Raw genomic sequence first — 26855 nt, 5'->3', positions numbered from 1 at the left:
ATTTGCACAAAGCCACAGCAAAAAACTTTAGCTGCAAATTGTTGCAAAAACAAAACACTACAAAACCAGCACATGCGTACACACCCTTGTCTGTGATTACAGGCACAGATGTCCACGGACAGTCATTTGCAGGCCGTGCTCCCATTATAAAGTATAGGAGTACGATTCGTAAAATAAAAAATAGGACATGTCCTATTTTTTGCGGATGCTTTCTACGGCCTGGACACCTTCCTGTAAATATACAGGAAGGTGTCCGTGGGCAATAGAAACTAATGGATCCGTACTTTGATCCACAATTACGGATCAAAATGACGGTCGTGTGCATGGGGCCTAAGGGCTCCTGTACCTGGCAGTATTACAGTTTCATGCATGAGCTGTATAATTACACCCAAGTGGTTATAGAGAACAACGGGTATAGAGATGTAGGTCTGTCAGCAACAGCTCGTTGATAGATTACTGGGAACAACAATTTGTTTTTTTTCTAGTGCACACTGTAAAAACAAACAAATAGTAAAAATGAAAAAAAAAAAATGCTAGCTTTTGTTGACTGTTATTCAAGGCTGGACCTACACTTTAAATGTAAGAAACATACCTCTGGGAAGTAACAAAGCAGGTGTACAACATGCATAAAAAACAAAATCTCGTTAATACTCAAGTTTAAAGTGTAGCTAAACGTTTAGACAAACTTCTGACGCGACGTCAGTAGTTTGGATTGGTGGGGGTCTGAGCACTGAGACCCCCACCAATCGCTAGAACAAAGCAGCTGGTGTGAGCGCTCAGCCGCTTTGTGTCCGGCTTTTTCCAGAAATAAATGTATTGGTGTACGGACTCAATACAAAGTCTATGAGCCCGTACTCCGATACATCGGCTTTCCGGAAAAAGCCGAACAGACACGAAGCGGCTGAGCGCTCACACGAGTGCTTCAGCTGCTTCGTTCTAGCGATTGGTGAGGGTCTCAGTGCTCGGACCCCCACCAATACAAACTTCTAACATGTCACTATGACATGTCAGAAGTTTGTCAAACGTTTAGCTACACTTTAACATTTCGCTTTCAGTTTTACTAACAAACAAAGACATTGTGAAATCTAGGTTTTACACTGTGTAAATGTCAGCCTACAAGTAACAAAAATGAGCGTTCCTTGCACCCCATCACTGGTATAGAGCAAAAGGCAGCATTTTGTTCGATGGTTAAAAGGGAGGATACGCTTCTCCATTTTATGTTGTTTACAAAAACTCCCCCACAAGCCGCTAGATGAAACTCTGTTAAAAAAAATGAAACAAAAAGCCAAAACCAGGATTTTCTTTTCCTTCTTGAACACACAGCTGTGAGCAATATTCAGAATAGTGGAGGCAGGTTGGAAAAACCTCAAGATGTGCTAGCAAGATCTTGTTTATCCATGACATCTTGGAAAACAAAGCTCTTGTGGATTCTTCAGTGAAACCACATGCTTGGTGTACAGAATGCTGAAAACTTCAACTTCATGTGAAACATGGTTTGGATGCAAAAGGAATACAATGTCATATTTTGTACGTATATTTCTTAATGACCTACACATGGCACAGTTATAAAAAAGCAAAATGACTTGATTTCTATGTACGTTAAATAGAAATGTCACAAAAGCATATGTACATTTGGTGCTCTTTAATGCGCTACAAAAAATACGCTTCCAATTTATGGCTGCTATGACAGCTGGGAAGGGGAGATCCTGCTATGACTACTGGAGGGAGAATGATAGACATTGGTTGACTTTTGCGAATAGTTGTTACTGCTGAGACTACGGAGAGGATAGAATGGAAACTGATGTAATTACTAGGGTGGGGACTATTCTAGAATAAGATTTGCAAGTGATGACCAGGTTCACAAATCTTAGTTCGAGTGCATGTTTTTATTTTAACAATATGAATATTTGGTGTAACAGGGTAGAGGGATATACATTTGTTTTTATATGCCTTTTTCCCTTTTGGACCACTACTGAGCACTAAACATACCACAACCAAGGATTATGTAAACGTAGCCGTACTATGTCTTCTAGGTGCATGGCTCCTAACTTTTATTAGCTGGCCCCTATGTGCAAGCGTATATGTCATTTTTAAAGACTGAATTGCAAGACGCTATTCATAGATGCAGCTCATTAAATTGTAGTTTATGTTACCTTATTAATTTTTTTTTTACGGGGAGATAATAAGTCCAGTTTTTACTTCCTCTAGCAGCCACAAGGCATGCTGTTATCTCTAATTTCTGTTCTGAGCCTCAAAAGCAACATGAGAAGAAATAAGTTTTGAGTACAGTTATTAATTACACTATAACGGTTCTCACCGGTTTGTTTGTGGATCCTCTGTGTCGTCTGGGAGATGGTGCTTGGAACCCAGGGCAACGCTAAGGGTATGTTCACACGGCCAAATTTCAGACGTAAACGAGGCGTATTATGCCTCGTTTTACGTCTGAAAATAGGGCTACAATACGTCGGCAAACATCTGCCCATTCATTTGAATGGGTTTGCCGACGTACTGTGCAGACGACCTGTTATTTACGCATCGTCGTTTGACCGCTGTCAAACGACGACGCGTAAAAATAAATCCTCGGCAAAAGAAGTGCAGGACACTTCTTTGGACGTTTTTGGAGCTGTTTTCTCATAGACAATGAAAACAGCTCCAAAAACGGACGTAAAAAACGCAGCGAAAACGGCGTGAAAACGCAGTGAAAAATGCGAGTTGGTAAAAAAACGTCTGAAAAGCAGGGTCTGTTTTCCCTTGAAAACAGCTCTGGATTTTCAGACGTTTTTGGTGACTACGTGTGAACATACCCTTAGCACAGCGGGTTAGAGGCGGTTGGATGGTAAGGCAGAAGTCAGGACAGGCAGCAGACGTCGTAACGGGTATGGATAGCAATAGGTCAAGGCAGGCGTCGTAACGGGTATGGATAGCAATAGGTCAAGGCAGGCAAGGATAGTCAAGTTCAGGCAGAGGTCAACAACGGGAAATGCAGACAAAGGCAGCAAGGAAGGAAACAGAGAACCAGGGTACAGGGAAACTCACGGGGAACTTGGTTGAACAAGCAATGGATTAGAGGAAGGAGGATCCTTAAATAGGAAGTCTTTTGAATTAAGGCGCACGCTGGCCCTTTAAGAAAGGACGAGTCAACGCGCGCACCCTCTAGTGGCTGCAGCCGCACATCGAGGATGACGGCCGCGGAGGGAGGTAAGGGATGCACTTACCTGACGCCGCCCAGGGCCAGCAGAGCGTCCGGATCTGGTAAGTGGAGCTCGGGATGAGCATGAGGTAATGGAGGGCGCAGGAACCGGAACAGAGGCCGTGGGGAAGGCGGGGAACGGCACAGCAGCCGTTACATACAGTCACTACACAAATCTGACTTTGTATATTAAACAGAAGAAAATGGATTTGGCATCTCAATATTACCTAGCCATGAAACATCCACACAAAGGAACAAAAAAATATACATCATATATGTTAGTACGTACTGTAATATACAGTATCTTAGGACCTCATGATTCTTGAAAGATTCAGTTTAATGCAAGCAGCAGATAAATAGAAAGGCCAAAAAACGAAGAAATCACTTTCATACACAAAAGAACAACCACGTTACAATAAATTTAAAACAGCTCATGGAATAAAAATGCCATTATTTCTCGGATACATCTCCATTGCCAAGACAGCGTCACTGTCTATCTTATGGTAAATGTCCATAATTATTGACATCTGTTACCACTAACCAATCTGTGCATCATGTATTGGAAGATTCTTTTAAAAATCTTTATACAGTATTCTCAGATTTTAAAGTTCTATAACAATGACGAACACTAGAACTGTCATCTGGAAGCGTGTGGTTCTTTCCTCATTATCACATTACTTCACGCTCATACAGATGTTGTACAGAAGGATGTGTAGAGCTCAGAACGTAAAGAAACATTTTTGTGCTTTAGCTATTATAGAATTATATTAATTTTCTGCATTGTTCTTTATTTATGTAAATTCAATCCAGATAGTTTTAGTTACACAGAACAATCTGAGGATAAGGCCTCCTAACAACTCACTATGGGTTGTATGTGCTGGAAATTGCAAATTCTAAAATAATTCTTCTATTGGTATTGTACTTTATGTTTTTAAGTGATGCCGATATATTGTATTATGTTGTAAGTAAAATTTTAAAACCAACACATAAATTAAACCTAACTCTCCTACTCACATAAACAGATGTTCCCATAGGTTGAATGTACCTTTGATGTGCCCATTTCCAGCGACAGCTAGCAGAACTATAAAGACAACTCTGGACTATAAAAACAGGCTGTAAATCCTGACCAGAGCAAGTTAGGCCCCCTGCACACAGCTGTCTCTTGTAAACAAATATTTTTTGAACCTAGTTGTTTCACTAAATTAAGAACCGCTACCCTTTTTTATCCTACTCCCTAGTCCCCTAACGTTCCATGATAATATTTGGAGATCTGACATATATATTCAAGAATCAATAGAAAAATACATTAAAGAGAAAAAAAACAACACACGCCACTGTGGTACCCTCTCCCTCCAAACCCCTTATGACCAAGAGATAAAGTAGACTCCATCTCTGGTCCCTAACAGCATAGGAATGGAGTCCTGCTCTGCGCTACACTGGCAGCCTGAGAACATAGACACCTATATCAAATAAAATAAAAACATTTTGTTTGCGTTGCTAGGATATGCTAATAGAATCGAGCCACTTAGACGCCTCTGCAGCAACAGTAAAAAAATGCATGGTATATTGTTCCTGATGAAGTATGCGTAATTTAGCTGGGAACAGTATTGCATACTGAAAACCAGCTACCCTCAATACTGGATACATCATCAAGATCTCTCATTCTTCTCAGAATCAAATCGCAGTCACGCTAGACCAATACTTTGGCAAGGATTAGTCTCGGCCTGTTACCAGGAATACTGTTCCTTATTGGAATTCTGTGTGCACGTTCAATTAAAAATTAAGACGAAAGAACACTTATCAATATACTTCAATAGCCATGTCTGGCCATTCTTCTATCGGTACTGCACCTTATGTTTTTAAGTGATGCCGATATATTGTATTATGTTGTAAGTAAAAGTTTGAAACCGACACATAAATTAAACCTACTCTCCTACTCACATAAACAGATGTTCCCATAAATTGAATGTACCTTTGATGTACCCAATTTCAGCGACAACTAGCCGAAATATAAATGCAACTCTGGACTATAAAACAAGCTGTAAATCGTGACCAGAGCAAGTCAATGCAAAGTCAAAGTATGTTCAACATAACTTTTATAAAGCACCTGGTATTTATTTAACAAATATTAAATCTACTCCATGTATCAACCACATGTTATCTTCCTGGCATCAGAATCAGGAGAATAATGAACGGGAAATAAACACAAAATAGAGACTGAAGAAAAGCAACTGTTTCAACAGACACTGTGTTAATTGTGTACTTGTAATAAAGAGCAGCGTCAATGCTCAATCTGCAACAAAATGTAAAAATCAAGGTCATTTTTCCCATCCGCTGAAAATACCAGTTATTTCTGTAATTAGCAGCAGCTCGTATAGGTTCTAGCTGCAGTCTTGTCAAAGTTCCCAAATTACCTGTGCTAACTCTTTTGCCCCTATATTTCGGTAAAGCTCTTCTTTTGATAAGGCAGACCACTGAGGTCAATAGCTGCTGTAAAGCAGAGAGCACTCCATCTGACTAAGGCTGGGTTCACACAGAGTTTTTTTTGACGCGGAAACCGCGCCGCAAAACTCATCAAAAACGGCCCTAAAATGCCTCCCATTGATTTCAATGGGAGGCGGGGACGGTTTTCTCCCGCGAGCGGTAAAACCGCCTCGTGGGAAAAAGAAGCGACATGCCCTATCTTCGGGCATTTACGCTTCTGACCTCCCATTGACATCAATGGGAGGCAGAGAAAGCATATTTTGCGGCGTTTTATGCCCGCGGCGCTCAATGGCGAAAAACGCCGTGAAAATCGGCGTGCAGGGAGAGGAAAATCTGGCTCAAACTTCCAAACTGAATTTTGAGCCAGAAATTCCGCCTGCAAAAAACTCTGTGTGAACATAGCCTAAGGAGGAAGCAACTTAAAATAATGAAAAAAATCTGCAGCTGGGACCTAGAGAAATTGGAAGAGGAATGGCACATTGGAAATTGATTAAATATACCGTAGATTTGCTAAAAGGAAAGTACACTTTACACTAAATTGTTAATAAACATATATTTTATAGTACATGGCCTGGAAAATGTTAAATACCTGTATTTTACCATGAAAAAGAATCCAGTGTCACACTGATAAACACCAAATGCTCGCACCACAGGTAACGTGTATGGCTATCTTTATGCAGCCACTGTCTTTGCCAAGCTTAGAGCTTGAAAAAGGAAATTAGCAATGTCACCATTATGGAACTCGGGAGGTATGACCTAGAAACTGGCTCAGGTCTAAAAATCATTTTTTAAGCAGCACAAGAGTCTCACAACCTACCTAATAAATCTAACATGTCTGTTTTTCTCTTTGCCACTAGCGATCTCAAAGGGGAAGAACTCATTTACTGCCGAAATCTGTGTCAAATATTTCTGCTTTGAAGCAACAAACTTTTTTTAGTAGGATTTATTAGCATTTTCTGATTGGTTTTATGCAATCTGTATTTCTGAAGTTCAATTAGAATTAGAAAAGTGATTTACTGCATAATTTAATTTGCATGCAGAATGCCTATTTATAAGACAGGAGGTATTCTATGACATTGGCCCACTCTGTTACATTAGTTGCAGTGGTGTAGCTATAGGGGTCGCAGTTGCGGCCGGGCCCTTGTTGCCACACAGCGCGCTAATGATTTAATAAAATTTCTGTGCACTTCCTGGTTATGGGCCGGGCCTTAAACGTCACGAACACATGGTACACTCAGTGTACCATGTGACGTCACGCGAGGTATGTTCCAGCCAGCGTGGGAGAGCCGGTGCGGAAGATCCTGGAAGACACCAGGTGAGCTGCAGAGGGGGCCCGTAATGTATTGTATTGTGCTGTCTGTTTGCGGTGGAGAGAGGAGAGGGGGGCTGTTAAATGACAGCCCCAACTCCTCCTCTCTCCACCGCAAACTGCACAATACATTACAAACCGTGGGTCGCAACCCCCTGGGGGGGTCGTGTGATGACCTCCGTGGGTTCGCGAGTCACTCACCGAGGTCCCGGTTCCATTTATGCTGGGGCAAGGAGCTGGCGGCTCCTTGCTCTAGCATTCACTGTGCCCAAAGCCATGAGTGGCTCGACGCAGACAGGTGCGCTGTAGTGACATCATCGCGCCAGTCTGAGCCGAGTCACTCATAGCATAGACAAAAGGAGAAGGATCTCCGCCACCCGGCGTGGAAACGGGGGGATAGGTAAGTAATTTTATTATTTTTCTGATATGCACATATGGGGGCATTATACGTATGGGGGGGTTGATATGGCAGGGGGATTATACTGTATAGAGAGCTGATATGGCGGGTGCATTATATAGTATGGGGAGCTCATATGGGGGGCATAATACTGTATGGGGAGCTCAAATTGGGGGTGCATTATACTGTATGGAGGGCATTATACTGTATGTGGAGCTCATATTGGTGGTGCATTATACTGTATGGGGGGCATTATACTGTATGGGGAGCTGATATGAGGGCATTATACTGTATGGGGAGCTGATATGGGGGCATTATACTGTATGGGGGGCTGATATGGGGGGCATTATACTGTAGGGGGGCTGACATGGGGGCATTATACTGTATGGGGAGCTCATATGGGAGGGCATTATACTATAGGGGGGCTGATATGGGGGGCATTATACTGTGGGGGCATCCATGGGGGCTGTTGGGCAAGGCGGCTGGGCATAGGTGCACGCAGGGGTCTGGTGGTGTTGGGGAGGGGTAGGAGGGGCCAAGCTGCATTCTTGCACCAGGGCCCATGAGCCTTTAGCTACGCCCCTGATTAGTTGTCTGTGGCCCAGAATTCAGCATCGAAGGTGCACCATTCCCAAAGGGGAATGCTGCGGCGGTGCCGAGATATGTTTGCTGCTTCGGGCTGTCCCTGCCACTATACTGCGCACAGCTAGGACATGTACATTTTGATTTAACGTATATGACATATTCGGAGCATATTTACTGTTTAGGTTAATAAGCTTTATTTATGTCAGACCTTTGAATCTTTTAGCAAGGCTAGAGCTATATGGCGATTTGCATTTGATATTGTCACATAGCAATATCAAGCCTGTTGTAGCTACAGCATTTTGCTATGTATGTCTGCAAACAGGTGAGATGTGATGTGGCTGCATTGCGATGGACCCTGTAGTCCTGTTTTAATGGTCCTTGGGATAAGAAAAACATCAAATACTTCCGCTACTTCCTGTGCTATAGCAGCAATGCTTCCAGAAAGCACTTCCTATTGGTAGATATGGATTGCTTTTTCTGTATTTAAGCCCATATTTTCTCCATGTTGATTTGTAAGTGTTCTGTCAGTGCTTTTTTTGTGTGTGCCATATTTCAGCTGTAGTTTCTCTCTCTGATCCAGTTACAAATATAATTCAATCATGGATGTGAATATGGATGTAAATAAGGGACTGGACTTTTTCAGTCACTATTCAATTATATGGGGAATATTAGGTACCAATACAGAGAATGGGGACCAAACTTTTTCTCTAATTGAAATGTGGCAATATTTCTGCATCAAACAAAAAAAAACATAAATAAAAAATAGAAACCACTAAACCAGCAAATGTTAGTAAAAGGCTTCAGATTTTGTAGATAATCATTTCAAAAAAATAAAAGTAATGTTTACCTAAAGCTCTATAGTGTTCCAGCATTGGAGCCTCTTTTCTTCCCTCCACAAAACCAGCACAGTGGAAGTCCTGGCACAGCAGTCGACGATTTCCTGCTGGTGAAGAGATGTAGCTGAAGAGCTGCCCACTGATTGCTTTGGAGACCATGCTCATTACGCTGATGTCTTTAACTGTAAAATGCATGAAACATAGACCATTAAGGAAAAATAATGTAAAGTTATTTATACATCAAAAACAAAATGTGTAGTTAAATCATTCATCAAAAATCTTTGTAGCACCAATCTGTGCATATTTTTTCCTGTTTTCTTAATCAGGAAAGTAGAAAGGGGTATGTTTATATTTTACAATTGTGTCTTTTGTTATGCTTTTGTTAAAGTGAATTGCATTTTCTCATCAGTGTCTTTGAAAGCTTCAAGGAAACTGCTAACTATAGCTTGATTATGAAATAATCTGTCAACATGTAGTAGTTGAAGTACAGAAGACGAAAATACAGTCAAAATTATGCTTTAAACTGAATCTGTCAGTGAGAGGAGAGCCAAGGAACACTTGCACATGAAGTGCCCACGTCAGTGGCAATTGCGACCGCGGTGCCGGGGGAATTATACATCGATTTCTCGATCATGCAAGTTGCGTGACCGAGACAAATGGTATAGTTACAATGACTCAAAACTGCTGACATGTTCCCTATAAAATCTAAAAGCAGACCTTTATTTATGAAAAAAGTCAGAAGGAAAAAAAATATATTTCTATAAAAAGAAATTAGAAAAAATATTATGAGCCCTGGAAAGTGCCCCTTACATTAATTGACTGTAGTTCTTAACAGTTTTAATAATCATTCAATAATGTTTGTATAAATAATAAGGGTTTGACAAACTAGCATTCTAGTCAACGCAGTGCTGAAGTAAAAACCATAATTTAAAGAAAAACTTTTCTTTTGCTGAGATTTTCAGCAAGACATTTTAAATTGTCAATTGCACCTTAGGAGCTGAAAATTGCCAGTGTAAAGATTCACTTAAACTTAAAAAGTGGCACTTTGATGTCTTGTTAAGGCTCCTCTGATGGAATTTAAAATGTCAAGTGAAATACTCGCAAATCTGTGAACAGAAATGTCCCCTTTACTTTAGTGAGTACTGTCATAAGGCTGTGTTCACATCTGCGTCAGTGTTCCGTTACGAAATTCCGTCAAAATTTTCCATCAGAACGGAGACCTGACTGACACAAACGGAAACTAGAGGTTTCCGTTTTCCTCACCATTGATTTCAATGGTGACGGATCCGGTGCAAATGGTTTCTGTTTGTCTCCGTTGTGCAGGGGTTCCGTTGTTTTGACGGAATAAATACTATAGTCGACTGCGCTATTAATTCCGTCAAAACGACGGAGCCCCTGCACAACGGAGACAAATGGAAACCATTTGCACCGGACCCGTCACCATTGAAATCATTGAACCTCTGGTTTACGTTTGTGTCAGTCAGGGCTCCGTTCCGACGGAAAGCTCAGACGGAACGTCGGAACGGAGCCCTGACACAGATGTGAACGCAGCCTTAATGGTAAGATTCTACTGCACTCCTACTTGCATCATACAAGTCGTTTTGAAAAGTAGACGCTCCCCCCATCCTCATAAAGCAAATTTTCAGTTTTGTTGACATGTGTTACATGCTATTTAATATTCAGTGTTATTTCTCAGCAATAGGCTACACATTGCTACTTTGTTAGTAAAAGTACATGCAGGAAAAAGTTGTAGCTAATAGTATGTTGCTAAGAAGTAAATAAAAGACTTTTACATAATATAAGGCCTATCTCTGCAAACCGGAACCTGTGCTTTAAAGAGTTATTCCCATCACAGAAAGTGTTGGCATATCGCTAGGATTCTTAGATTGAAGGGACCACAGCGCTGTGGTCCCTTCACTGTTTTTTTTCCCTACACAGCGGCAATTCCAGCCGCCTGCTGTACAGGGAACTACAGCACTGCTCCATTTAGTGTCTAAGGTTGGATTCACACAAAGGCAGATTTTGTTGCAAGAATTTCCGCTGCCAAAAATATGTTCCATTCATGTAAATGCAACTTGCAGAAATGCATACACCTGCTGAAAAAACAACCCCATTCAGATGAATGAAACTCGTTTTCAGTCACAGAAATTTCTGCAACAAAATCTGCCGCGTGTGAATCCACCCTAATATTACTTAGTTAACTGTATTTTGTCGTAAATTCAGCCCAGAAATATGATGACCTCATTCTTTTTCACTTCTTAGTATGCCTTGATTTTTTAACAATAGATGAGGCAAGGATAATATTTTTTGCATATGCCTCTCCATGTACATAAGCTCACAAACCCATGCTCCACAGCACAGACAAAAGATGTGCCATGTGCCAAGATGTCTATTTAAGAGAACACTTGCTATTCCATCATTGTTTGTAGTAAGCTGTTTTGAGTAATGAAATTTATAGTATAACTATTTGCATTAGTGTCTAAACCGACAAGTATTGTTACTAGTCTATGCTGTATGACTAGACCCTTTTTGTAATGCATCTGCATCTAATAATCTGAGCTATGAACCCGATTATTGGCTTGATTTATGCTTATAATCTCCATGAGGCATGACTAATGTTTGGATAACTACTCTGTACTATAATGATCTATTGATTCACTGCTGATCGTTGTCAGTTAACTATTGCTTACCTGGTCCTGATATTGTCTCATTCTCTACTCAGAGTACCATACAATTTTGGATCATATTTAAAGCAATTAAAGCAGGTCTGTCATATGATGGGGATTCTTAAACTCAGAAATCTAGCTCACAGTGTCTTTTTGGAAAATTAATGTGGATTCAATCCAGTCATACAAGGCTTCGCTAAGACATAGCCTTTTTTATCATTGAAATATTAACTTGGCCCCTCATTTGAGTATGTTACCCCCAAGATGTAACTTATGCTGGTAGTGGAATATTGAAAGTCCTAACAAGGTTTTCAGAAAGCAATGAACATGTTAGAAACATGGTTGTTAGAGGTGTGGGAAGCAAGGTGAGCGAAAAGTATTTTCAAATAGTTCTGCACAAATTTTAATATAAGACCTGAATAGACCAGACAATGGTAAAGGCACCCCATGCCCTCTACTCATCCACATACACTACATGGCCAAATGTATGTGGACACCACTCCTAATTATTCAGTTTGGGTATTTCAGCCAGACACATTGCAAACCGGTGCATACATTCAAGCACACAGCCATGCAATCTCCATAGACAAATATTAGTAGTAGTAGTATGGGTCGTACTGAAGTGCTCAGTGACTTTAAAAATGGCACTGTCATGCAATACCACCTTTGCCATAAGTCAGTTTGTAACATTTCTGATCTGCCCCGGTCAATTTTAATTGCTATTATTGTGAAGTGGAAGCGCCTTGGAATAACAACAGCTCAACCACAAAGTGGTAAAAATTGCCTATCTTATGTTGCCTCATTTACTGCAGAGTTCCAAACTGCCTTTGGAAGTGACATCAGCACAAGAACGATCGATAAGCTTCATGAAATGGGTTTTCGTGGTTGAGCAGCTGCACACAGGCCTAGGATCACTGTGCACAATGCCAATTGTCAGCTGGAGTGGTATATAGCAAGCGTCTAATGGACCAATCTGGGCTTGGCAAATGCCAGGAGAATGTGATCTACCAGAATGCATGTTGCCTACTGTAACATTTGCTGAAGGAGAGATAATGGTCTGGGGCTATTTTTAAGTGTTTGGGCTAAACTCTTTATTTCAGTGAAGGGCAAGTTTGGGAAAGGGCCTTTTCTGTTCCAGCTTGACTGATGATAAGCACAAAGAGACGTCCATGAAGACATGGTTTGACGAGTTTGGTGTGGAGGAACCCTGACCTCCACCCCAATGAACACCTCTGGGTTGAAATTGGAATGTCGATCGTGAGCCAGACCTTCTCATCCAACATCAGTGCCTGACCTCTTTTGGATGAATGGGCACAAATTACCACTGACCCACTTAAACATTTTTGGAAAGCCATTCTAGAGAAGAATGTAGGCTGCTATATCTGCAAAAGGGGGCTGAACTTCATATTAACACCCATGGTTTTGGAATGGGCTGTTCAACAAGCTCATTGGCCACATAGTGTATATAACAAAACTGGAAAAAACAAAAACAAATAGCCTTCAATTCTTCTCTAGGATAAATGTTTCCAAGAGAAGGGCTAGCGAGAAGTGTTTAATATTTGCCAGCAGACTGTGACAATGCAGGTCTCCATAAAAGCAAGAAGCTCCAGTGTGTTCTGCTCACCAGATGAAAATCTCCCTAATAAATATATACAATATGATCTGCTGTACACAAGGAGAACTCCGTTATGCAATAATGACATCTTGGCTTTAGTTAAAGAGGCTCTGTCACCAGATTTTGCAACCCCTATCTGCTATTGCAGCAGATCGGCGCTGCAATGTAGATTACAGTAACGTTTTTATTTTTAAAAAACGAGCATTTTTGGCCAAGTTATGACCATTTTTGTATTTATGCAAATGAGGCTTGCAAAAGTACAACTGGGCGTGTTGAAAAGTAAAAGTCCAAGTGGGCGTGTATTATGTGTGTTACATCGGGGCGTGTTTACTACTTTTACTAGCTGGGCGTTCTGACGAGAAGTATCATCCACTTCTCTTCAGAACGCCCAGTTTCTGGCAGATCACGCTGTGACGTCACTTCCCCAGGTCCTGCATCGTGTCAGACGAGCGAGGACACATCGGCACCAGAGGCTACAGTTGATTCTGCAGCAGCAGCAGCATCAGCGTTTGCAGGTAAGTAGCTACATCGACTTACCTGTAAACGCCGATGCTGCTGCAGAATCATCTGTAGCCTCTGGTGCCGATGTGTCCTCGCTCGTCTGACACGATGCAGGACCTGGGGAAGTGACGTCACAGCGTGATCTGCCAGAAGCTGGGCGTTCTGAAGAGAAGTGGATGATACTTCTCGTCAGAACGCCCAGCTAGTAAAAGAAGTAAAAACGCCCCGATGTACGCACATAATACACGCCCAGTTGGACTTTTGCAAGCCTCATTTGCATAAATACAAAAATGGTCATAACTTGGCCAAAAATGCTCGTTTTTTAAAAATAAAAACGTTACTGTAATCTACATTGCAGCGCCTATCTGCTGCAATAGCAGATAGGGGTTGCAAAATCTGGTGACAGAGCCTCTTTAACAAATATTTTCAAAAGCAACAAATTATACAATACAAAACATCAAACGCTACCTGATAGATACTCTAATAAAATGTGAAAAATCTCTATAGGCAAAACTGTGAAATGACCCAAAGTTGATACATCTGCAGAATCTGTGTCCTCAACTGTGGCCACCGCAAGGCGCCGATTACTCCTTTTAAACCTTGGGTTAGGAATGACAGTAAAGGTGCGGCTGGAAGAGGCGGCCATTGATACCAGTCCTAACACAATGACTGAAAGACATATAAACACATCTTGTTAGCATGAAAGATTTTTTATTTATTAGATCTTTTGTAATTACATTTTATATTTGCTACATACAACACAGCTGAGGAGGTGCATCATTCCTCTGTATGGTGGGAGATCTCAACTCCCTACAACCCCACAGATACCAAGATCCGGCATGTCTCTTAGGCTAGAGTCACACGAAGGAGTGCAAACTCGGACGTGAAAAACAAACTGTTTTTTTTACATCCGAGTTGCACCCGTGCGGGTCCAGTTTTTTTGGATCCCTCATAGACTTGGAAGAAAATAGGACATGTTCTATTTTTCAACGGACCCTTCACACGGTCTGTTGAAACAACGGCCATGTGAACGGCTCCATTGAAATACATGCGTCCATGTGACGGACGTTTTAACAAACATTTTTTAAATTGGCTTTTATAAAAAAAAAAAATGTCTTTACTTTTTGGGTTGCAGCTTCTATGTATGCACTATGAAGATATGATCGGTATTAGGGTTTGTGTCAGGGGCACACACGAGCCACTGTCAGCCGAGTTGTCAGCCCAGCACACTGTTGGATTCAGCTTATAGCCGAGCTGCATCACATAAAGTAAACAAATGTTTTAAAAAAAGTAAATTTAAAAAATGTCTGTTTTTTTTAAACACATTAGGCTGGGTTCACACCTGCGTCAGTGTTCCCGCAGTTCTGCTCCAACAGAAAATACTGTAAGCACCGATTCCGTATATGACGGACACTACCATTAGCATAGGGAACCCATTGACTTTACAGGTTTCCGTCGGGGTGTCCGTGGTTTTACTGCATGCTGTGCTGTTGTTTCCGGTATTTTCGGGCGGATCTGCGACAGAAGCCCCTAATGGAGCCTCCAACGCAGATATGAACAAGGCCTTACACATACATTTTATTAGAAAAAAAGACTACAACTATTTACATAGCCTTTAAAATTGGATTGTCTGAGAACCATAAATAAAAATAAAACAGATAAATGCCGAAAGTTCTCCAGGGTTTGGGTGGTTGTTAGGGTATGTTCACACGCTTAACAAAAACATCTGAAAATACGGAGCTGTTTTCAAGGGAAAACCGCTCCTAATTTTCAGACTTTTTTTACGGCCGTTTTTGGAGCTGTTTTCAATAGTCTATGAAAAACAGCTCCAAAGTGACCTGCACTTCTTTTGACGAGCCTTTGACAGCGACGCGTAAAATTAAGGCTCGTGGGAACAGAACATCGTAAAACTCATTGAAACTTTGATGTTTGTAGGCGTGTTAGGGGCGTTTTTTCAGGCATAATTTGAGGCGTAAAACGCCCGAATTACGTCTGAAACTAGGCTGTGTGAACATACCCTAAGCCTGAAGCAGACGGGCAGATAGTAAAGGGGGCATCTGTGGCAGAAGCAGTATAGGGAGCACAGGGGACAGAGATACTAAAGGGGGCCCCTGTACCGGAACTACCAGAGGGCATATTGGGCACAATTGCTAGAGGAGGCTTGATCCAGGGAACTTTGGGCAGGGATGCTAAAGGGAGTGGCAGAGACATTAGTGGGGGCTTCGATGGCTGAGGAACTTAAAGGGGCATGCATGTGGGTGAGGCACTTATGGGGCATCTATAGTTGGCACACACTGCAGGTATTAAAGCCAATTCAAAATGGCAATGCAGAAATGATGCAGTGAGTCACTCATGCCACATGAGAGGTTACTACACAAACTTCTATGGCAAACAGTGCCCACTGTATAACTTTTTCCACAGCGGCCATTATTGTATGGGAAGCGTCCCTAAAGTGGCTCTAACTAAAATATATACGTCCAAGGAGAGGAAATAACAGTCACAGAATGAAAACATTTCACACTTATCAGGAGAAATGTTCTAGAACCTTCAGTGTATGTCAGTAAGATACAGTATTAACCTAAATTACAACATGTCGAGATTTGTAGTTCAATTAACTAGTGTATGTACTGTACGGCAATAAGAGCAGTCATATAATACTCTCCCAACACTACATGAATACATTATACTATCTATGGCACACATGTCCTCACAGGGCGGGATGGCGGCAGCGCTGGAGGTGACTGGTGTAGGCTGAGGAGACCTCAGACGCATTTCCCGCGCTTTCTCCCCTCACTCCGCGCACGCGCTCATTCTAGCTCTCCGTCTCGCAAGGTTCCCCGAAGGCTAAAAATAGGCGGTGCCATAAAACGCGATGAACCAATAGACCAATAGGAGTAAAGCGTGTGGTGAGGTAGAATGATTGGCGGACTGTACGTCCAATGGAGTGCTTAGTTTTCTTTTCCTTCAGTCCTCGCTGGACTGGAAACTCGCTGAGAGGAGGATGTCGGCGCTTTTGAAAAGGTAGAACAGTCTGTAGAGCAGAGCAAAGCAGGCCGTATGTGGTGGGGACTGGGAATTAGAGACCTAGAAATGGTGGAGGCTCCAGAGAAATTACGCCATTCTCCCTGACGTCTGCTTTATGGCAGGTTCCATTGGAATTTACAGCAAGTTTTGCATTTGTCAACACGTGGTGATACTATTGATGTAAACATGCCAGTTCTCAGGAGTCCGTGCATAAAGCGGTGTTCGTTTCAATGGACAAGTGCCAATTTTACCATGGAAATCTCTGCTGCCGTTCAGGGCTAATGCAGTATTTACATGGCTCCGATTCAAATGAATAGCCGATAATGTAATACATCCGCACAGAAGCTCTGGGTCAGTGGGGGTCCTGAGTAGGATCTATGACGTTCATATGCCGATGCTTTTGCAAGTGTCTGTTCACACTTTGCAATGTGAAATTATTTCAAAATCAGTGCAACATCGCAGGATTTTGCTGCGATTTTATGGTATTTGTGGCAATAAACACCGCTATGTGAATGCACCGTGTGAATAGTCTCTTAGGGCTGGTTAACCTAGTGTTTTTTGTTTGCATGCAGTTTTTTATTTTTTTAAGCCAAAACAAGTAATTGATCCTAAAAGTAGGAGAAATATTAAATAACAATTATTTTTTAACTCGACACAGGCCGCATTGAGCAGCTGAAATGTTGCAGCCCTTGCACATATGGGTGAATAAAACCTATTTTTTTACATTTTCAATTTGGGGTGATGCCTCTGTTGAGGGGTTCACAAGTCGGATGCCTGGAGGCTGGCACCCTGTTGGATCTTGTCTTGTTTGGGCAAAACAAACAAACATGCCAGAGATCAGAGGTCTTCAGAACATAAATGGGCACAGTGCTCTGTGATAGCAGTGGGGGTCTCTGCAGTCTTCTCCCCCCGATACTATCATTCGACATGTAAAGGAGTGGAGGTCTTAGGCTTCATTCACATCTGCGTCAGGGCTCCGTTCCGTCGGAGCTTTCCTTCAGAAGGGGACCCTGACTGGAACAAACGGGAACCATAGGTTACTGTTTGCATCACCATTGATTTCAATGGTGACGGATCCGGTGCTAATGGTTTCCATTTGTCTCAGTTGTGTAGGGGTTCCATCGTTCTGACCGAATCAATACCGTAGTCGAATAGTAAGGCAGCGGATGAGGTCTGTATAGGGAAGTAATTGGGTCATGTGCATGATATAAATGTTACAGATGAGGGTTAAATACACTATATGGACAAAAGTATTGGGACACGTACACATTACACCTACAAGATCTTTTATGACATAATGTTCTAATTCCATAGGCATTAATAAGGAGTTGTTCCCCCTTTGCAGCTTAAGCAGCTTCCACTCTTGTGGGATGACTTTCTACAAGATTTTGGAGTGTCTGTGGGAATTTTTGACCTTTCATCCAGAAGGTCATTTGTGAGTTCTGACACTGATGTTGGATGAGGGGGCCGGGCTCGCAATCCCCGTTCTAGTTCATCCCAAAGGTGTTGGATGGGGTTGAGGTCAGGGCTCTGTGCGGGACAGTCATGTTCTTCAACACCAAACTCACCCCACCATGTCTTTATGGATCTTCTGCACTGGGGAACAGTCACGCTGGAAGAGAAAAGGGCCAAACCCCAAACTATTCCCACGAAGTTGGAAGCTACAATTGTCCAAAATGTCTTGGTATCCTGAAGCATTAAATGCTACACATTTGAAATAGTTTTTTTTTTTTTTTTTTTTTTTAAATAAAAATGTCTATCAGTGTGATTGGTGCAACTTTCAAATTACTTTTTATTACAAATTATTTTTACTTTTTGACCGACAGCTACTTTGTATTCTGTATACAGAGCAGCCGTATCGTGCGCTAAAACCTGAAGCCGTCAGGTCCGCAGGATCCACTTGTTACATCTAAATTATGAACAAACACGCAGTCCCACGGACCTGACAGATACACGGTTTCAACGCACGATACAGCTGCTCTCTATACAGAATACAAAGCAGCTCTCTGTCAAAAAGTAAAAATAATTTGTAATAAAAAGTATTTTGAAAGGTTCACCAAAAACTGACTGACATTTTTATTACAATAAAACAATTTCAAAGGTGTGCATATTTAAAGAGGCTCTGTCACCAGATTTTGCAACCCCTATCTGCTATTGCAGCAGATCGGCGCTGCAATGTAGGTTACAGTAACGTTTTTATTTTTAAAAAAACGAGCATTTTTGGCCAAGTTATGACCATTTTTGTATTTATGCAAATGAGGCTTGCAAAAGTACAACTGGGCGTGTTGAAAAGTAAAAGTACAACTGGGCGTGTATTATGTGCGTACATCGGGGCGTTTTTACTACTTTTACTAGCTGGGCGTTCTGACGAGAAGTATCATCCACTTCTCTTCAGAACGCCCAGCTTCTGGCAGTGCAGACACACAGCGTGTTCTCGAGAGATCACGCTGTGTCGTCACTCACAGGTCCTGCATCGTGTCAGACGAGCGAGGACACATCGGCACCAGAGGCTACAGTTGATTCTGCAGCAGCATCAGCGTTTGCAGGTAAGTAGCTACATCGACTTACCTGCAAACGCCGATGCTGCTGCAGAATCAACTGGTGCCGATGTGTCCTCGCTCGTCCGACACGATGCAGGACCTGGGGCAGGAAGTGAGTGACGTCACAGCGTGATCTCGCGAGGACACGCTGTGTGTCTGTGCACTGCCAGAAGCTGGGTGGTAACGAAGAGAAGTGGATGATGCTGATTCGTCAGCATCATACAGTTCCATTCACAACGCCCTGCTAGTAAAACAAGTAAAAATGCCCAGATGTACACACACAATACACGCCCACTTGGACATAACTTTAAACACGCCCAGTTGTACTTAAGAAAGGCTCATTTGCATAAATATAAAAATGCTCATAACTTGGCCAAAAATGCTAGTTTTTTTAAAAAAAAACACGTTACTGTAATCTACATTGCAGCGCCGATCACATGCAATAGGAGATAGGGGTTTGAAAATCTGGTGACAGAGCCTCTTTAAGCTTTCCCTTCATTGGATCTAGGGGGCCTAGGCCAACCCCTGAAAATCAACCCCATAGCGTTATCCCTCCTGCACCAAACTTTACAGTTGGCAATTTGCAGTCAGGCAGGTAACATTCTCCTGGCATTCACCAATCCCAGACTCATCCATCAGACGGACAGATAGATAAATGTGATTCATCACTCCACAGAACACGTTTCTAGAGTCCAGTGGCGGCAGCTTTCCACCACTCCATCCGACACTTGGCATTGTGCTTTGTGATGTAAGACTTGCATGCAGCTGCTCGGCCATGGAAACCCATGCTATGAAGCTCCTGGGCACAGTTATTGTGCGGATGTTAATACCAAAAATTTGGAGCTCTGCAGTTATTAAGCCAGCAGAGCGTTGGCGACTTTTATGCGCCTCAGCACTCGGTGACCCCGCTCTGTAACTTTACATGCTCTCCACTTCTTGGACCCATAGATTTTCTATTGAGTCCGTACACCGTTACATCGTCTTTCCAAGAAAAGACAATCAGGAACCAAGCGGCTCACCCGAGCGCTTTTGCAGCTTCGTTTTAGCGATCGGCGGGGGTCTTAGTGCTCTAACCCCACTGACCACTAACCTTTCTGAAAGTTTAGTTACCCTTTAAGAAGTGTGTCCAAATACTTTTGTCCATATAGTGTATGTCTAATGGGAGTATCTTATCACTAGTCATGAGCGTAATTACTGGGAAACCACTACAGTGTCCAAGGAACATGAATCACAGAAAACTTCATATAAACAAGTGTAGTATTACACAAGCAATGGGGCAGATTTATGGGCCAGCAGAGACTTAGGTGTTTTCTTGCTGCCCACGGTTAGGGCAAATATCGTTTAATCTATTACACAGCTACCACCAACAAGTCATGCCTCAGCTTTGAATACCCATACATGTTTTGCACCGCATTTAACATATTTAGGGCCCATTCAAAGTCCCACTCCATGTTTGGCCGTATGGTCTCACTGTGGGTCAACTTATTCTCCCCTAAAAGCAATGCTTCTAGGGTTATTAGGGTTATTTATTAGGGTTTATAAGAAACATCAGTGCATAATTGAAAGTATAAATGATTGTCTGATAACGCTGCTTTCCAGCTCTGTTTATCAACTTCTCATGTTCCTCTGTTGTCTTTACTGAGATTTGTTTTCACTTCTCTGCCCTTTTTATTTGTTATTCTAAATTCAAAAAGTAAATTATAAAGTAAGATTAATAAAAGTCAGAGGGTATGTGCACACGACCTATTTTCAGACGTAATGGAGGCGTTTTACGCCTCGAATTACGCCTGAAAAGATGGCTCCAATACGTCTGCAAACATCTGCCCATTGCTTGTAATGGGTCTTAGGATGTTCTGTTCAGACGAGGTGTCATTTTACTCGTCGCTGTCAAAAGACGGCACGTAAAAATACGCCCGTGTCAAAGAAGTGCAGGACACTAATGAAAAACAGCTCCAATTAGGTCCGTAAAAGACGCTGCGAAAAACGCGAGTTCTTGCAAAAACGTCTGAAATTCAGGAGCTGTTTTCGCCTGAAAACCGCTCCGCAATTTCAGACGTATTTTGCGTTTACGTGTGAACATACCCTAATTGTAATAAGATCTCTGTTCACTGTAGGAGTCCTATGTACTGAGACCCCCCACGATCGCTGAAACTTAGGGTCAAAAGTTCTCAGCCGCGCCTCTGCGGTTGCGATAGGATCTCTTCGGATCTTCTTTGAAGATATTGTGCTAAATGAAATATCCTTGTTTAAACTAACAGACCCTTTTATGTCTCTGTCCTAGATGTCCCAATAATCTGCATCCTCTAAACCCTCCATCTTCCATTTTGGATTACCCAAAAGATTATCTATGTGCATCTTAATTATTATCCTTTAACCTTCTCAGCCAATCAGAAGTGCTGAAAGGGATTAGGCTTTGTTCACACTTGAGTCATGGTTCCTGTATATAATGGAAACCAAAGTACATTGGCGGATTATTGCAAGGGGGTCGTCAGGTTCCATTGCTGTTACCATCGTTTTGACGGGATGAATAGCGATGCATTCAGCGTTACTCTTCCCGTCAAATCTGCCAGGACTGCAAATGGAGGCTCCGAACGCTGATTTTTTTTTTTAAACAAATTTTTATTGATTTTCCAAAACTCTGCATATTTAAACAAAAGGCAGTAAAGCGTGAATGGTACACGAGGAAATGCAGTATACAATCACAAAGTTATACATTCTACATTTTACAATAGATACTGTGTTACATAAAAGTCTCAATACAAGCGACGTACCAGAGTGCAAAGAACCATATAACAAAGTAACCAATTAAACAAACACCCCACCCCCCAAAGCCCAAGGAGAATTTATATCAAATTGCATTTATGAGAAAGAACCAGATCTAAGTTTTTATAACCGGTACCACCACTAAACACCGTATACCTCTTCTCTGGAGTCAGGAAGTATATGGAATAAAAGGGGTAACGGATCCATTGGAAGCCGTATCTCCCAAGTATCCACTATAAACTTCAATATGTCTACCCAATACGAGACAGGTTTAGGGCATCTCCATAACCCGTGACTGAAGTCAGTCTTGGGGGGTGTTGCATCTTGGGCAAGCCACCAACCTATCTGCGGCATTAGAGTGCGGGGGTATATCAAAACCATAAATGTCAGTGTAGGAAATTTGAAATCTGTTTCCCTCCGTTGCTCATTTATGACCGCATTTCTTACCCTTGCCTATCCCTCTAGAAGCTGGTGTGTCAGGTCAGGGTTCCTTTCTGTTTTTGATTGGCTAAGTGGGCTCAGAGATATTAGAGGGGTTGTTGGAATATTTAGCGGCGGTTCACAGGTATTGTAGCCTTTTCTCCTATTCACTTCAATGGGACTAAAGGCTGCAATACCTGTGAATTGCCGCTAAATGCGTGTCAACGATTCACTGTAAGCAAGAAGAAATTAAGGGGAAGCAGCGCTCGTACAAGCACTGCAGCCCCTTCAAAACAGCTGATCGGCGGGGGTCCCGGGAGTCGGACCCTGATCCATCAGCTATTGATGGCCTATCCTGAGGATAGGCCATTATTTTTTATTGGCTGCAAAACCCCTTTAGATGAATGATTATATAAGTGCTATCATGCTGGGACCAAGAGGGTGGAGGTGCTTTCTGAATCCACTGCCTTGGGCACCATGAGAGCTTCTCCTACCTCTGCACCTCTACAATTATAGACTACATGCAGAATTGTAATATCATTGGCTGAGGCTGAAATAAGTTTGTGCCTTAGTGTCTGGTTTTGACAATCGATATTCAGTATTGCCCCCAATTTAATCACACAGAACAGAATATTCACTTTCAGATGAAGTTCTGTTCTCCGTCTTATTGTCAACCACATCTGCTGACCACATGTGGCTTCTAGTTCTGCCACAGGTGTGTCAGATGCAGAGGATTCTGGGTACTGGCATGCAAATCAGAACATTTTGTCCTGCGCAGCTTCCAGAGATTGTGATTTTGCCAAGAACTATTAATTAAAAGTTTGAGCAAGGCTGTTATTTTTCATTGATGTTGTCACAAAGAAGATCATGTGTATTATAGCAAAGCGACACTGAGCTTTAATATTTTATAGCTGGGGCTCTGAGCAGTTCTTCATTATAAGTTATTGAGTGTGATTACATCGGTGCTGGAGATAGATCATGCATGAGTCTTTCCATTCCTGTTTATGTAGTAAAGGTGCAGACTTCATATATATTACAATCCAGAAATCTGCTATGCAAAGTAAAAAAATATGTGTCTAATAGTGTAAAGAAAACACATGTTACTTCAAAGTTCATAGTTTTATTTTGTATTTTTCATTAAAGAGGTTCAACACGACAGGGAACTTGCTTCGTATCACTTGACTGCTTTGTCATTAGAGACTGTTTTGTCCATAGTGATGGTAGCCATAATGGTCTAACGCCCCATGACCTCCATTAAACAACGTGATCCCTTGGCATTACATCGCTATAGATGCTTCATCACCGCGGTCTCGCCATAGAGGAAGACCAACAGCAGAAGACTGAATAATTCTGTTACAAAGTATTTTAAAAAAAATATAATTTTGACAGGTGATTGGCCTTTTAGTAAAATGTCTGTATTTATATTGCACCAATTTGATCGGAGTAAGAAGACAATAAAAATCAGGTGTAAACGTAGTAATAAATGTGGGCCATAGTCTTAGTTAGCCCCATGCATCAATGTGGCCTTGTTGTCTGTAACAACCAATCAGAGCTCAAGTTATATTTTTTTAATACAGCATATAAAGAAAAACTGATCAATTCCTTTGGGCAACATCTTCCCTGACACAGTTTTGGCATATGAGATCCACTGTGGTATGTTTACATGTATCTGTGTTCATACATTACATTACATGACACGACAGTATCCGAAGAAACAAATGATATGGAAGCTTTATATGTGCCGTGAGTGCTCATTGTTATTTAACGTTTTGCAGCATAGTTTTCCTTTGTTGAAGAAAAGCTGGTATGGTTCACAGAGAGATGTTATCTGGGAACTGTTCCTACTTTCTTTTATAAAATAAACTGCAAGGAAAATCAAGCTGTTAAATCCTAAATGTATAAAATCCCTTTCCGGTAGCAACAAATAGTTCTTTATGTTTTGCAAGGTTCAGAAATTTAGCATAACAGAGAACCTCTTCCTACACAATCATCATTATCTTGTTTTGAGAAGAGGCAGATACCACTTAGCTGTCAAGATTTTCAAAACCATAGGAGAGAAATATTCTCTTGTATTTTGGGCCAGTTGCATTGAAAGAAGGAACATTTAGCTGCCCACCCTGGCCCACTTCCAGATTAATTAGGATTCCTTGTTTCTGAGAGCATTATTTGGCTTGAGAACTCCTGGCTAGAACATAGTAAGGACTGGCCTCCTGAGATTAACCCTGGTATTGCTGGAAGATAGCCCAGTGATATTTTACACTGAATAATCGTAGTAAGTGCTCACAAATGCATAACAAGTGTTTTCTGTTGTATCAGGGTCCCCTGGCACACCTCTGATGTTTCCTCCCCTGTACCCATGCTGGTGTCACAATGCAGGTGGTTTGGGGTCTTGTTTTAAAAAGCCATATGAATGAGGAAACATGCACTTGGAAAAATTTGAGTTTGTTACTACTTGGATGACTGAAATAAATTCAGTCCGGTGCCTCCTGTTTAGTCATTGTGTTGACTGGTGTCTTTGGTTTCCTGTGGCACTCCAGAGGAAGTGACAGGAGGGACAGCTCCAATTTGGAAATGATTCACCACAGATACCTCTGTGTACATGTCTTTATTACACTTCAAGATGTACACATAATTGTAGTAGTAATTCAAGTTAATGTATGGTGTACAATATGATAAAAAATCAATTTCAGGGTTTAAGATGGGATAGTCCATAAAAGTCTGATCATACGGGCCTTCCTGCTGGAACCAAGAACAACAACTGGGGTTGGAAGCATGGGACTATCTACTCTCCTTTTGAAGTTTATGGGCGATACGAAAACAGCTGAGTGACACATAACAATGTGGAATATTCTTTTTGACCTTAGAAAAACCTATTTGTGATGTAAACTATGTGGATGTATGTAACAAATGCACACTTTTGACATATGTCCACCCCATAAAACTTATGAGACTGCTTCAGTATACGTTTTGTTGTCTCATCAGGTGCCACTCGGATGCTGTCAAAAGCGGCCCGAGCGGCACAACGGTCATGTGCAAGAGACCTAAGAGTTTTCTTAAGGAGCTCACTGACGCGGCAACCATTGGCATCAACAGAAAATACTGTGAAAGGCCATCTGGCCCATTTGATAAGATGCTCTAATGGGTACTTCTGTACTACTTTAACCACCCTCTATCAGGCAAAAGATAGCATGTACTATATGCAAATAGCCACCCCTCAAAGAAACTTTGAGGGGGCTGTGATTTTGTTTAAGCTGGCCATACACATTATGTATGTCGGCCGAATCTACACTGGACCGGCCAACCATCTAATGTGTATGGCTTTGCCTGGACAATCCCCGACGGCAGATGTCGGGGAAGAGACGGGTTAGGCATATTATATTCCAACATGCCCGATCCTTTTGTCTGCAAGGAGATAAGCCATTGCCGGAGGAGTCTGGCAGCGACTTTACTCCTCCCTACTGAGAGCGCACGCACAATCAGCTGAGCGTTCATGTGTATGAGTGGGTGGAATAGCTGTCGGCGATCGTCTGGCAAACGAGCGTTCGCACGATCACTTATTTCTTATTATTGCCCTATGTAAACAGGGCAACGATCAGCCAATGAACGAACAAACGCTCGTTCATGGGCTGATCGTATCGCTTATGCAGCAGAAAATATTATTGTTGTTGGCATCACATTTCCCTGTGTAAACAGGGAGATGTTCGACTTCTATATCAGGCCTGTAAGCTGATAGCTGCACATCGGAAATATAACCCCCCGTGAACGTAAAAATTAAATCTAGGGTCAATACTTTGCTTTGGCTTGAAAAATCTGTGTATTTGAGATGGGGCAAATCGAAGCGTTTTGAAGATCTCTGGGCTCCCTGGTTAGATACGCCAGACCTTGCTCCAGTTGCGCTGGTCCTAAACAGTGCGCTTGTATGTCCAGATTTATCGATTGGTTCCTGCTAGTCTCTGGCCCTTCTATGATATCGCTCTGTATGATATGCTTTGGAATTCTGTACTGTACCTCTCATGTATCCTTATGCATTAGCTAGAACATGGGTGCGGAGGTGATATGATATTAAATGTTTAATTTGAAAAGTCCTTTGAGGTTTCTGCGTAATGTATGGAGTATGTAAAAGTCTGAGACATGCAGATATATCTCTTGTAAGAGAAGGTTCTTGTTTGAGCAGGAGGTGGGAATGGTAGGGAGAGGAGTGGGGTGTTCAATGATCTTTTCATGTATATACAATGTGAAAACGTTAATAAAATTATTTGATTTAAAAAAAACAGGGAGATGTGCTGCCGACATAATGGAAAGGTATGGGAATGAACGATCGTAGTAACAATCACTCGTCCCTATACATAACTGATCATTGCACCTTGTGAAAGGAGCAAACGAGCGCAGATCAATGAGCCGTCTCGTTGATCGGCACTCATTTTCAGGACCCATATCGGGCTGTGCAGAAGGACCTTTAGACTTGTATCTCTTCCTGTTTCAAAGAAGTCTTAAAAGACTGGAAAGCTATATGCATATAGGGCAC

At 41.9% G+C, this 26855-nt stretch overlaps 2 protein-coding genes across 8 annotated transcripts in view; one reads left to right on the top strand and one right to left on the bottom strand.

Annotated features, from left to right (window-relative positions):
* The window catches only part of FBXO47 (F-box protein 47), a 45326-nt gene extending 28926 nt beyond the window's left edge, over window positions 1-16400 (bottom strand). For 2 of the 3 annotated variants that reach the window (XM_075846487.1, XM_075846489.1), the window contains exons 1-3: window positions 16295-16400; window positions 14052-14252; window positions 8813-8983 (exon numbers count right to left, since the gene is read on the bottom strand). In XM_075846487.1, the coding sequence (XP_075702602.1) occupies window positions 8813-8983; window positions 14052-14252; window positions 16295-16355 (433 nt within the window). In that variant the 5' untranslated portion in view covers window positions 16356-16400. Of the gene's footprint in view, window positions 1-8812; window positions 8984-14051; window positions 14253-16284 lie in introns of all 3 variants that reach the window. The other variant, XM_075846488.1, reaches the window with a different exon arrangement.
* A 154-nt stretch (window positions 16401-16554) lies between these two features.
* Window positions 16555-26855, top strand: part of LOC142666682 (uncharacterized) — a 54499-nt gene continuing 44198 nt past the window's right edge. For all 5 annotated transcript variants that reach the window (XM_075846838.1, XM_075846835.1, XM_075846834.1 and 2 more), the window contains exon 1: window positions 16555-16604. The gene's annotated coding sequence lies outside the window, so the exon portion shown is untranslated. The remainder of the gene's footprint in view (window positions 16605-26855) is intronic.

The sequence above is a fragment of the Rhinoderma darwinii genome, chromosome 13 (genome assembly GCF_050947455.1).
Source record: "Rhinoderma darwinii isolate aRhiDar2 chromosome 13, aRhiDar2.hap1, whole genome shotgun sequence".
Taxonomy (NCBI): Eukaryota; Metazoa; Chordata; class Amphibia; order Anura; family Rhinodermatidae; genus Rhinoderma; species Rhinoderma darwinii.
This window is presented reverse-complemented; position numbering and strand designations above follow the sequence as displayed.